General features: G+C 41.5%; 1 protein-coding gene across 1 annotated transcript in view; it reads right to left on the bottom strand.

Moving 5' to 3' along the window:
* Nucleotides 1–12,785, bottom strand: part of ccser2a (coiled-coil serine-rich protein 2a) — a 29,265-nt gene extending 16,480 nt beyond the window's left edge. Inside the window, exons 1-2 of the mRNA XM_020600877.1 lie at nucleotides 12,748–12,785; nucleotides 11–1,476 (exon numbers count right to left, since the gene is read on the bottom strand). Of these exons, the coding sequence (XP_020456533.1) occupies nucleotides 11–1,430 (1,420 nt within the window). The 5' untranslated portion in view covers nucleotides 1,431–1,476; nucleotides 12,748–12,785. The remainder of the gene's footprint in view (nucleotides 1–10; nucleotides 1,477–12,747) is intronic.
* Nucleotides 12,786–13,287: the final 502 nt, after the last annotated feature.

Below are 13,287 nucleotides of genomic sequence, written 5' to 3'. Positions count from 1 at the left end.
GATGACTTACCTGTCAGATCTGTGCTGTCCCAGTCAGTGGTCTCACTGAGACAGCTGTGTAGCTGAGTTTGAGGAGTGCTGCCAACTTTCCTGTTGTCAGGCATGTCACCCTCACTATGCACGTCTCCCACACTGTCAAAGTCATCTAGAAACTCTTCACTGGTGTCACCTTTGTCTAGTGATGAGGCAGAAGATAAGGACATGTCCTCCTGAATCTCTCCTGCTGCCTGGCTGAGGCTCTGCCTATGCACACCTCTTCCCCCTCCATCTCCAGGGCTTCCATCTCCATCGCTGTGAGCGTCACCAGTCAGCTCAATGTCTCTTGCTATTCCTAATAACCCTCCACACTCAGTGGCAGCTGAATGTCTGATATCACCCTTGACTTTACCTGGAAAAAGAGTCTTCTGCTGTTTGGCTCGCTCGGATTGAGCCAGCCTGCATCCCAGTGACACCCCATTGCTGCTCACCGACTTTGTCAGCACACACCTGGAGAGCAGAGGCTTCTTCAGAGCACTGGGAGTAGTGGGTGTGGGAGTGGTCGAGGGGATTGGCAGAGAGCAGGTAGGAGTTCTGCTGCATTGAACTCCTCCAAGTCCTCCACCTTGTCCTCCTGAATCTCCAAGGCTGCCATTCAGGCCTCCAAGTCCTAAACTCAATCTTCCATTGCTCAGCTGAGGGAGGTTGAGGAAACTACTCCGAGGAGGCCGAAGCTCAGTGCTGACCAGAGGCTTGGCTAGCTCCACTGCCCGGTTAAAGGAGAATGACCGTTTCATAGGCTGGCTCGTAGGTGAGGGAATCTGCTTGAAGTGAGTGAAGCTGTTCGAATGTATCATATTCTCAAGTGCCAAGGCTTTCAGGCTGCCACTGGGCTGGTGCAGGCTGTCTTGAGAACTACTTATGGGAGAGCTGCAGCCTAACTTTGGTCGCACAAGGCGGGACTCGGACACAGTTCGAGCAGGAAGGCTGGAGCCATTATGGGCCATTTTAGGACCGCCGTTCAGTAGCTTGGTCCCTACTTTGGGACTGACCTTGGAGGATTGCCTGGGCATGGCCTTAGAGCCCAAGACAGGAACCGTCAAAGTACCTGACCGCTGTATCTTGGGTGTCCCTGGAGAACCATTCTTTACCTCCTTGGGCAATGATGGAAGCTGTGTCTGAGCCTTGTCTTCACCCCCATCCCCAGGACTGCTGGGAGTCGTTGGGCTGGAGGGGGGCTTCTCCTCATCTCTCTTCAATTTCAAGGTAAAAGGAGGGGCACGGATCACACCATTTGGATGTGGTACTGGATGAGCAGTCTTGCCATCCTGGGTGGGGGTGGTTGGCTGTGCAGAACCATTGGACAAGGGGCTAGCGCCACAATTTGAGGACCGTCCACCAAACTTAGGCAGTCTGGATACCATGACAGACTTAATGGGTGCTTTTTCTTCCATTAGATGCCAACAAAGGCATGGAGGAGCATGGGATCACACACAGCTGCTGCAAGGAATAAACAGAAAGACAGAGTAAGATGATTAAATATAAGTGTACATGATTTCACTTGGGACAGTGTCAAGCAGCTTTATAGGCTGATTCAGTATTTAAAAACCCTTCATTAATACCAGCTTTCAGACTGGGAAGCTTTTCTAACACTACTTAACTTGTAGACATCAGATAAAACAAATCAAACCAATATTGTCTTACAGTGATTCAGCCTTCACTTTGTTTCAATACAGAGTAATATACTGTACAATAAAACCTCTGAATGCATTCATATGCAATATCCATCTTATATTATATGCATCTTCTTGTGTCTGACTAAACATTTGGTTCAAATTGTGCTATGATGTTCTACTATGCTGTACATTGCCTATTTCTAATCCTTTATTTAACTGTTAAGACTGTTATCCTACTTTTAATGGCTAACATTGTAATGTCTTACTCTGGCAGGCTTACGGGGTGATTTGAGACTTTGTCCCAGCAAGTCTGTCTTTTTGTTGTCACGTGGTCACAAGAGAGAAATAAAGGCTCTAATGTCTCTTCACTAAAACTATTAAAAGCGAACAAAACAAAAAGAACTGTGAGCTTGTTATGACCTGACCTTTTAAATCTCACACACAATCCCCCAAAATTAAAAAGTAAATCAAAGACACAGACAGGACATTCTTAATGAGAAGCTAATGGAATAATGAGCTTTAATGTTTTCAGAGTTTCACATGACATGACCTGTAGCTGGCACCGGTTTTGACAGATGAGGTGCCAACATGCCTGGCCAACAAAAGAATGGGCAAACGGACAAACGACACCTGGGGGACAAGGAGAAAGCAATGCTGGGAAGGTGGCCAGCATACAGTGAATAGTGAATGAAAGAAGTAGAGCACATACAGAGACAGTGGAGGGAGAGCATAGCGCTGCTTCCATTGTTAGATTCATTCAATTCAATATGAATGAAAATGCACCTGTGTTGCATCCATCTGCAGGCTAGTGCTAGAAGCTTGAATTGAAACATTGCTGAAATCCAGAAGGTTGGTGCAGAAAAAAATCATCATGAAAAACCACAGCATGTACTAAAAACTAACTTGTTGTTGCATCAAATAATATTGTCATTCACAATTACTTATTCACTTTTAAGAAATGCCTGTCGCTCTACAATAGCTCAAAGCAGCCACACTCCTGAGTAGACCCCTCAATAAACTGGCACAAAGATACAAAGGCAAATACTGAAGCAATAATCCACTCAACATTTGAAGAGTTGGGGGAAGGGCTTTCTGGGACAATGTGTGCCTCCTGTTTAAGAAAAAGACTGCACCACACTGGCCCACATTCCCATACACAGACACACATTTCAGCAGTCAAAAAGACAGACTGGTCAGAGAAGTGCCTGGCTATTCCACCATCCTAATCTGCTTCATAAACACACATGGGTTCAAACACGAAAACACAGATACACACACAAAATCAGGTCAGAATGTGCAGGCAGGACAACCAAAGCCTCTTTGCCCCAGGGAGGGGGTGGTAACTGTGTGTATTTATGTGTTCAGTGGGTAGCAGTTAGGTTAGGGGCCTTCGCTATTGTCAGTGGCCCCAGAGCCTCTCAAGTTTTAATCATACCCAGAGTGACACACTGTTAGCAGCAAATCCTCACACTGCTGGGGCAAATGTTTATTCATCTGGGTCACCGTACTCCTCACTCACCCACTGGAAGATACAGTATCTGTCCTCACTTACTATTTAATTTAGTTTATATTCTACTTAAGTCATCTTTAAGAAATCCCACATCGACAACTTCTATTCTTGTCATGCTATAGTTTTTGTTCTAGTTATTGGACTGCTGCATATAAACAGTATGGAGAGGTCCAGCTTATGAAAGAATAACAGTCTAATCATAAGGTCTCAACCTCGAACTGCAAGAGCAAATAATATGCAAGGCCCACAAATTTAACAGGTGCTCTAAAATAATACGACCAGCACGGTCATAAAAAAGAAGTTTAAAGATCCAAACAACTAAAATGTCAGTTCTCTAAATATTCAATTCAGATTTATATTTAATGATGGATTTCTTAACATTTAAGCAAAATTTAAACATACACCTCAGTGAAAAACAAAACATGGTGCCTTGGCAAACTTTTTTGTAATCAACTCTTCCACCGAAAATCGACAAATGAGTAGACTACTAATGCTACGTCATCACAGCCCAGGTCTGAACTTTGGTCTTGCTTCTATATATTTTTCATTACTGGTGTCCATACAATACCTGAGTTTTGTTTAAATTACCTTACATTGCTGAGTACAAATTTGCCTATGAATGAATTTTATATAGAAGAATACAAGCAAGCACTCTGCAAAATTTCGGGCAATGAGCCGTTCTGTTACTCAGTGCTATGAACACAGTTTGGCTGGTACCCAGTCCTCTCCCTGATATGAGTACAAAGACAGGTCAGCTGAAGAGGGCTACAAATAAACAACATGATCCTAATTGACTGACACACATTCAGAGGTTGGGCAGTAAACCATGCAGGCCATCTGTCAAATGCTCAAATGAGGGCCTGCCCCTCCCCCCCAGAGAGCAGTACTGTAAATAAATATCCCAGAGCTTGAATAACATCCAGTACAAGGACAGCACTAACCTCCACATTAACCAGTACCAACAATGTGCCTTCTTTGGTTTTGCACTGAAGAAAAAACAAGACATGAAACCTTGACATTGCAAAGGGATTAAAACACAGTGTGTATCCAATATGAATAACAGCAGGGAGAGGGAGTTTAAAGGACACAAAGGGAAATGGAAAAAGAGACAGGGACATATTGTTAAATAGATTTTAAAAAGAAAAAAGAGTGGCACAAGACTCCAGTGGACTGTTCCCACCTCTGCTGGACCTGCAACTAAGCATCTCTGCAATGAGCCTTGAGCATGAAATGAACAGGGATGAGAAAAGATATTCCTTTCTCTGTCATACAGGGAGTGGGAGCTTTCTGTTTGTCTGTCTTCCAGTGAAGCCTTTTGGCCTTATTCAGCCAGAGAGCTCCTGACAGAGTTGCGGGAAGGCTGAACAATCAGATCTGCAAGAGTAAAGTCATTCATTACTCTTCTGGCAGAGCTTTCAATTTTGAACTGCACATGCACACACACACTACAGAGATGCATTCTTCAGGAGTAACAGGACAGATGCAGATGGGCTACGACAGCCTGAGGGCTGTGATCTATTGGGTCATTGGGGCTACGCATGAATGGAGGTGCTCAACTATACACAATAAATCCCCTATACTGCTGTTTATCCCCACAGCCAGTGTGTCCCCATCTCCCAGTGCTCATAGCTCCTTATCATTACGCAGCTGCAGCACCATCTCTCAACACAGCAACATGTCAAACAGCATCCATCTTTCCTCTCTCACCGTTCCTTCAGCGTTGAAAGATTTAGCACAGGAGGATTTTACTTATCTTTATTCACACAGATAACACCCAGAAAAGGATAAAGCATGAGGAAAGCCGGGGAGGATGTGAATTTCCTGGTGGGATTCTGGTACTTTTCTGTATTTCATTACACCAAAGCCTTATATGAAAAAAGTCCATCTTTTTCTAGACTAAAGAAAACTGTATACAATGTCAACACAGAGTAAAAGAAGAAAACTTTATTTGTTCACACCATGAATCCATTAGTGGTACCATTTCATATCAGCTGCAGATGGTCTGTATATTGTGTATTACTGCAACAAACTAAGTAAAAAAGGAGGTGTAACTTTACACTGTAACTGCCAAATATTTAATTAGTGCAGTAACTGATCATAAGATTAGATGTATCAATATAGACGCTTTCCTTTGTACTAAACAAATGCAGTTTTACATTTGGTATACACACAAAAGACACCACAGTATAGTCACATTAAAAATCCATGCAAAGTGGCTTTAACTACTTTTCACAGTGGTAGATTTGCTGGGGCTTAAACATTTTCCTGTGCAGAGTAACTGGTACCTCTAAGCACAACAGCAATCATCATGTGTGTATGTAACTGCAGAGGGTAAAAATGCAAATGAACAGTAAAATGATGAACAAGCAAAACACATTTTTTAAATAAAAGTTTTGCAATTTCTTATGTCTGAGCAACCTGAGTGCACAAGGACTGTGGTTAAGTTACATAATGAAGAGAACTGAAGAAGGGATGATACAGTGGAGAAAAGATGGATGGAGAGAGCAGAAAGAGATGAGATCTCCCTTAAGGCACTTGTTCTTCATCATGGTGTAATGCAGCTTCAACTTACAACTCCTCTGTCTCTTCATCTTTCCTTTTTTCTTGATATATCTGTGTCTCTCATAGTGCTGAACCAGTCAAAATGGATCAAAAGTTACATAATCCCTGAGTGAAAAGTCTCATATACCATATGTTATCCAGCTCTTCTCTGAGATACCAAGACCTACTGCAGAGCAGTTTCACTCCTGTCTCAGCCAGTGAAGCCTCTAAACAACTTTGAGGTATTGTGTTAACCAAACAAAGTACAGTTCCATTTAAAAATATACCTGATCTATTAAATCAATTTATAAGGTTCACTAAACTAAAATGAATGCAGTTTAATACAACTGTCTTACATCCATTTATATACATATATTTTTTAGGCGGGTGTCATTTCATTTAGAAGATGTACAGTAGTTGTGGTACTAGACATCTCTATTATTTGGTCTATTTTGCCCATTTATATCAATGAGGCTAGGCTACATACAGGACTGTTGAAGTAGTTTAGGTCTAGCTATGTGTATCTAATAAACTACCAGCTGAGTGTATAACCTGACAATCAAATACAGCCTGTATTATCTAAACCAATGTGAAGCTACATTTATATAGATTATATTATCCATACTGTACAATAATGAGTCAAGTGGCTCAGTGGAGTAATAACTGGGCCAGCCATCTAGACAGGGCAGCAGTGGGCCATAGCACTCTCCCCTAAAGAGATTAACAGAGTGCCATTAGAGCAGGCTAATAGAATGAGACAGGGATGAAAGGAACACTGATGCTAGGCTAATGTGTACTGAGTGAAAGCAATACTGGGCTGCACTCATGCTAAGTGATGCTAATCCAATGAGATAGCACAGAGTGTTTAATGCTGTAAACTAACTGTGAGGTCAAATGAGCGAGACCAACAGAAGACACAGTGAGCAGAGAGAAGTGGAGAAAGTTGAGGTGTGGCGGCCTGCAGCTACAGTGTGTACAGGTTGTATGTTGTCATATACAGTACAGACAGAGGCATAACACTACATCACAAAAATAAATTCTTCAGTGGAAATCTTTTATTTTTTCTTATAGGAAAAGTAGATTTAAAAAATATTACCTTAACTCAGTGAAGTAAAGTTGTTCAATCATTTTCATCCCGGTCACTTATTAAGTTAAGAGCTAAACCATGCAGCTGAGTCACTCTGGACTTTGTTTCTTCTATCATCTAAACTGAAAGTAAGGTAGCAATAAAAGGCCGCAGAGCACAGGAACAGGAAGACACTTTAAAGGTTGATCTGTCTGCTGCACAGCTCTCTCCCTGTATGTGTGTGTGCACAATGTGTGTGCTGTGTGCAGTATGCATGTGGGTGGAGAGAACAGAGTCTTCTTGGGTTCGTTTAATATTTAATAGGGCATCTTTCAGGAGCACACCCAGTGAGCCGCAAGAGCAGGAGGAGAGAATGCATTTATGAGAAAATATACCAAAAAAAGAAAAGTAACACATTATGAAGGCTCATTTCCAGCTCAACAAGAATATTTGTAGCAGTAATGTCTGAGCATTTATCCATGATATGGTGCAAGCTCTAAAGACTAAAAGCAAATAATCTGCCCGAAACAAGAAAATGTATCTACAAGCTTAAGTAGCAATTTTCCGTCTGCACGCTGCTGTGCCATATTGTCATGAGTTCACCAGAGGGGATAATAAAGGAAAACTGATCCAGCCTAGCGCTTAGCTGCTCATGAAAAGTGACTCCAGTAAAAGGAAATCTGTTGTGATTCTCTTAAGATTCACTGTGAACTGGATTTCCCCAACTCATTTCATGGTTGACAGCAGACTGATTCCACTCAGTCCGCCATTTTCTGCTGAGCGCCGGCAGTAAAAGCATGAGCATTACCACTTCTTCCATATATCCTGTTGATAAGCCTGTGATGTCTGTGAAGTAAAGGTCAGCACAGCATTTCTAAAAACAAATTCTGCTTTTGTACAGTTTCATGTGATGCTACTATTAAATGCCTCAATCAGAATCAGCTGTTCTACGTCCAGTTACTTTAGTGTTCTTCAAAGTAGATGGTTTTCAGGGCTAATTACTGACAACATTTTGAATGCAGTGTTAGATTAATTTAGGAGAGAAACAGAAAGAAAGTGTGAACCTAAATAAGTCACAACACAAATATCCTTCATCTGCCCTGACTCATCCATAAGAGCTCTTTCTGACACGTGATGCTGAGCAGCAGACATCACAGTAGGACTTATTGTACACAAGTATTTTCACATTGATTGCAGCCCACGTGTCAACAGTCTCAACCCCTTGTGCTGCCAAAACAGCTCTGACATATCAAGGCATGAAGTCCACAAGACTTCTGAAGGTATCTGACACCAAGATGTCAAGATGTCAGCAGCAGATCTTTCAAGTCCTGTAAGTTGTGAGGTGGAGCCTGCCACTCCTGCTGTAAAATGCTCAATCAGATTAAAATCTGAGGAATTTGGAAACCAAGATAACACCGAACTATTTGCCATGCTCCACAAACCAATCCTGAACCATGCTTGCAGTGTAGCAGGGTGCGTTAACCCTCATGAAAGAGGCCACTGTCATCAGGGAACACTATTGCCATGAAGGGGGATTCTTGGTCAGCAGCAGTGTTTAGGTAAGTGGTACGTGTCAAAGTAACATTCCTTCCTTGGACCACTCTTGGTAGGTAGGGACCAGTGTAGACCAAGAACACCCCACAGGACGGGCTGCTTCCGACCTACTTGTCAAGCCTACCAACCTGGCCTTTGTCAGAGTCACTCAGATTGTTTCACTTGCCCATTTTTCTTGCTCCCAATCCATCAATTTCAAGGACCTTGACAGGTGCCAACGTAACAAGATAATCAATGTTATTCGCTTCACCTGCCAGTGTCTCTGTCTCATCCCTCTCAAATATATGACCTTCACTTGAACCACATCGTGACAAGGCTGCAGTACATAGGACAGCTTCATTTAAATCTCACCTCTGATCAGTCACAAGGGCTAGAAAGGCTGATAAGTATCACAAGGTCACAGCGGAGGTGTCAATCCCTGTCAGCAAAGTCATCAGAGCCGTTTATGTAGGTGTGGACAGACAGCAGCCTGAGGCTTACTTCTCCTTTTGAACTTTACCCAGATCACAGGACATTGAATTATTGATTGATCACACAAGGGGGATACAGTTTCTGCCAGCATTGTACTAATTTAGTCAGAAAATCAGTAATAAGGGTTTTGAGCATGAACGTGGTTCACCTAAACTGATGTCTGAGAATCTGTGGTACAGCATTTACCCCTGATTTCTAAAAGAATGTAATGATAATTTGTTGATTAATTACTTTAGCTATAGTAGTGGAGTAACATTACCCATAATAAGAGGGCCAACCTTTTCAGCCTAATAAAATCAGTTCTAGTTAAAAGGACATTTATAGAACTGCAACTTCATATTAACATTTTAATCAATATAAGATTTTTTTGTAATGAAGGGGCAGAAAGACAGGAAACATTCCATTCTGTGTATAAGAATGAAATCACTGCTTAATCCATATGAAATTCATATGTAAAACCATTTTAGCCTTGCTAGCATTTATCAAACAACAATGCATAAAGTAAATTGATTCTGAATGTGAAGAGTTGCAACTTTTTGTTTGCATATTGTTTAGAGAAAATAACTAATGTGAAGACATCACTCTAAGATCTGTAAAGTAGAAGCTTATGCTATGAGTTGTTAGGTTATTAAGACTGCACAGTTAAGTCTCTGTGTGATGACATGATGTGAAAACAGTCTGCACAAAGCTTTAATGAACACAACCGCTTGATGAGAACATGAACACGACTCAATGAATGAAACGAGCATGACTCAAACAAATCCACACACACACACACACACACACACACACACAATATTTTCACAGCAGATCTCAGGGTCACATGCAGAGTTCATGGCAGTTTCAGCCATTGCATCACCAAAGCCTGGCGTGACATCACTGTAACAGCAGCTTCTCTCCACGCTGACGTGAGTTCATCTCCATCTTATCTGCCTATATTGCTGTTTATTGTGAAATCAAATCAAAGCCCTTTATTGTCATCATAAATTTACAATGAGATTTATGGTAACAACTACTACAGCGGATCACATATATAAATAATCTGTTTTTATGTAGCCTGTGCTGACTTGGAGTCATGACCACTTATCACCACCACCTGAATAAGAAGCACAGTTTAAACAGTAAGCTTTTAATGGATCATGTTCCAAGTGGACCTATTAGGTCACCTTCCTTTCTGCTCAGCTTCCCTGTTTTCCTGTTCCTCTTTCGATTCCACTCACTCTATCATGCTCTCTCTCTCTCTCTAAACAAAAGCTTTCCCCAAACACCACTATTTCCTTGGGCAACACATTTTGTACAGTCATTACCAAACTGTCTAACATGAGACCAGCGAGACCAAGCCACCCTCACATCAAATCCATTATGTGGTGGTGTTAGATGATGATGCAGTTGAGCCTGCCATGCAAATACAGTATTTAAATATGAGCTTCATGTCTGTGCAAGTGACTGCAGACACAGACATTTGAAACAGCATTTGTTTTTACCAGGACACCGGAGAAGAGTCAAATGGCACTAGAGTCTCACAACTCCTCAGTCATAAACCCCGGAGCTTGTGTCACAAAATACCCTATGTACTGTAAAATAATACTGTGTACGTACTGAGTGAAAGTTTAGAGGTGCCATTGTGGCCTATTCTGTACCAAAAAGAGGCAACATGCCAAATGAAACTGGTAGAGTAATATGAGTACAAACACACTCAGACACCTTTTATTAACAGAGGTTTTCTGTTGACACAAACCACCATGTCTGAGAACAGCCCCACTCATTTTGAACAGATGCACATGAATTGCACATGGTCACACTTGGTGACTGAGAACAGCTCAACTAAATAAGCTGAAAACAACTGTGAACCACATAATTCTTAACCACACAGTCTCCGGCACATTAGACGTCCAATGCCTGATCCCAGGGACATAAAAACTTTATAATATCACATAATTGAAAGCCTTGAAGGACTATTGAATGAGACTAAAAGGATTAAATGAGAGCAACCTAATGCTCCATAGATGTACATTACCTAAAGCTAATGGGACATGGAGGGACTGGCTGAAGCAGAGACATACAGTGCATTATGTACTGTAAGTGTTATATAAATAGATATGAGCCAGAATAACAGCTGACATGCTGGCAAGTGCAGATACCTGAGGCATATACAGAATATGCCACGCTTCTGCTCTCAATATGGAAGTAGCATTCAGTTCTAACATCATTGTGGCAGCAATAAATGAAACTGTGAAGCAAGTGCTAAACTTTATCTGCTCAGTGTGCATATAAATCATCCTTCTTCCTCATACATTTTTACATAAACGTCCAACAAACTCAGGCAGGTGTTTTCACTTAGGCCCCTGCTCAGGTAGATACTGGGCAGAGCTGGACGATGCTAATCAAGCAACATCGATACCCACACACACAGTCTGGTAAAGAGGTCTGAAAGTACAAACAGCTTTAGAATATGAACAAACTTATTTTTCAACTAAGACATATTACTGCGTGGGTTGAACAGTAAAGTATATAACAAATATCAATATATTCAAAGATAATTAAAACCATTATTTTTCTTGTAGAAAACCAACAGTGCTATCAACAGCAGGTCTTTTTCACAGAAGACATTTTGGCATGTCACAGTAAAAGAAAGCACAGGTGTAAATTATAATATTACTGTGCTGCCATGACCTACTGGGCCATTTGAATAGAACTGTTAATGTTATTAGTAACACCTGTGCTTTTTCACAAGTCCAAACATCTGCAGTGAAACAGGCCTATTAGTCAAAGATTTTCAATATTTACTGACACTAATGTCACACATCTGCTGCTACCAGTGTGCATTGTGTTCATCATGGCACCTGTGTAAACACACAGGAGGGCACTGACAAACACACTCCCAGGCTCTCCCCAACACATGTAACTTATTATCTGATTTAACATAGCTGTTACAAAAATTTTCCACACACTGCATCACAGCCTATGCAGATTGATACTTTGCCAATGGGAAATAAATGTACTTTTGTTGTCAGAGGAAATTTCTGTCCCCATGGTGTGATTTCTAGGAGCACTGTGGTTTTTGTTCAGGTGCAGTATAACTGAACTCAGAGAGAATACATGTGCATTATATGGCAACTGTTTCCTCAGTGAGGCCATCTCTCATTACATTCACTCTGGTTTTAAACATATTAGTTGTTTATGTATTATTGATGCTGAGGTATGTATAGCTCCACATGTGCCACAAACATTCTAAAACTTCTGGGAGCATAATTTTCAGATACATTTTTCTAAAACTAAAAACCTGGTCAAAGACTCCAGAGGATCTGACCTGTTCTGGTCAGTCAACCCACGGACAAATGAAAATCAATAAGAAGGTTAAATGTGAACGACATAACATGCAAAAAGTGGGTTGCCAGGTTTTTTTTTTTTCTAATGCTAAGGGCATTTCCTAATGTTTGCCTCAAGTGCTTGTCGATTTCTGACCCGGTGTCAGTGTATCTGAAACTCTGAGTCTACATGCTACTATACACTCCAAGCCCGTAAACATCTGTGGTCTTACCGAGGGAACGACAGAACTGATAAGTGTGCCTAAGTATAGCTCTAATGATAGGCTGAATACAGAGAGAGGTGAGGGCAAAGAGGATCTGAGAAAAGTCAAATCAGGTGGTAAGGCTCTGAGCACAACACAGGAACACACACATGAGAACAAGCACAAAACCATAACCACAAAGCATTATCCTGAATGACTCATGGTATTTTCAGTAAAGCCCTCGCTGATTTGGAAGTACTGTATAGTGAGCAAGGAGGAGCATGTGCAAACAAAGAAAAAACAGAGAACAAGATTCCAAGTGAGATATGTCTGTTTTGTTCCAGGAATAAGATTAATAAGATGCAAAAATATACAGTAACATCCATAGTGGAAAAAGTAATTGATGCATGTCTGAGAGTCTGGAAAGCTGTTTAACACTCACCTTGTCTGTGATGTCTGGCATTGTCAAACAAATAATTCTACACTTCTCTGTGCTGTAGACACTCCCTTTATCATCTTATCTGTTCAAGTTTGGCCTTGTTGGGCACTACAGTGTCTTGGAATGACTACTATGCACAGGCTGGTGTGTATAATGTGTGTCTTCACGCAGAGCTAGATTAAAAAGAACACAAACAGTGAAGAAGAAACACAGACAGCAGACACACACCATCTGGAAAAACCCTCCCATGTTAAACTGCAGTTTAGGGTCAGCAGGTGGACAGTGGAGACACTCAGCTGTTTCTGGGGAAGAATCAGACAGTAAACACACCCTCAACCAAAGTGGCGCTCCAGGACTCTTGCCAACAGGTGCATGAGAAACACACACATAAATGTCCATATGTGCGTGTGTGTAAATGCAACCCCACCCAAACATTGAAACACCAGAAGAGCATCCATCTCAGATAATCACGCCTTATACTAATGTGTCCTGGCCTGTTGATACCATGGTGCTTTACACTGTCTGGGCTATAATAGATCACAG

Source organism: Monopterus albus, unplaced genomic scaffold (assembly GCF_001952655.1).
Source record: "Monopterus albus unplaced genomic scaffold, M_albus_1.0 scaffold3.1, whole genome shotgun sequence".
NCBI lineage: Eukaryota > Metazoa > Chordata > Actinopteri > Synbranchiformes > Synbranchidae > Monopterus > Monopterus albus.
This window is presented reverse-complemented; position numbering and strand designations above follow the sequence as displayed.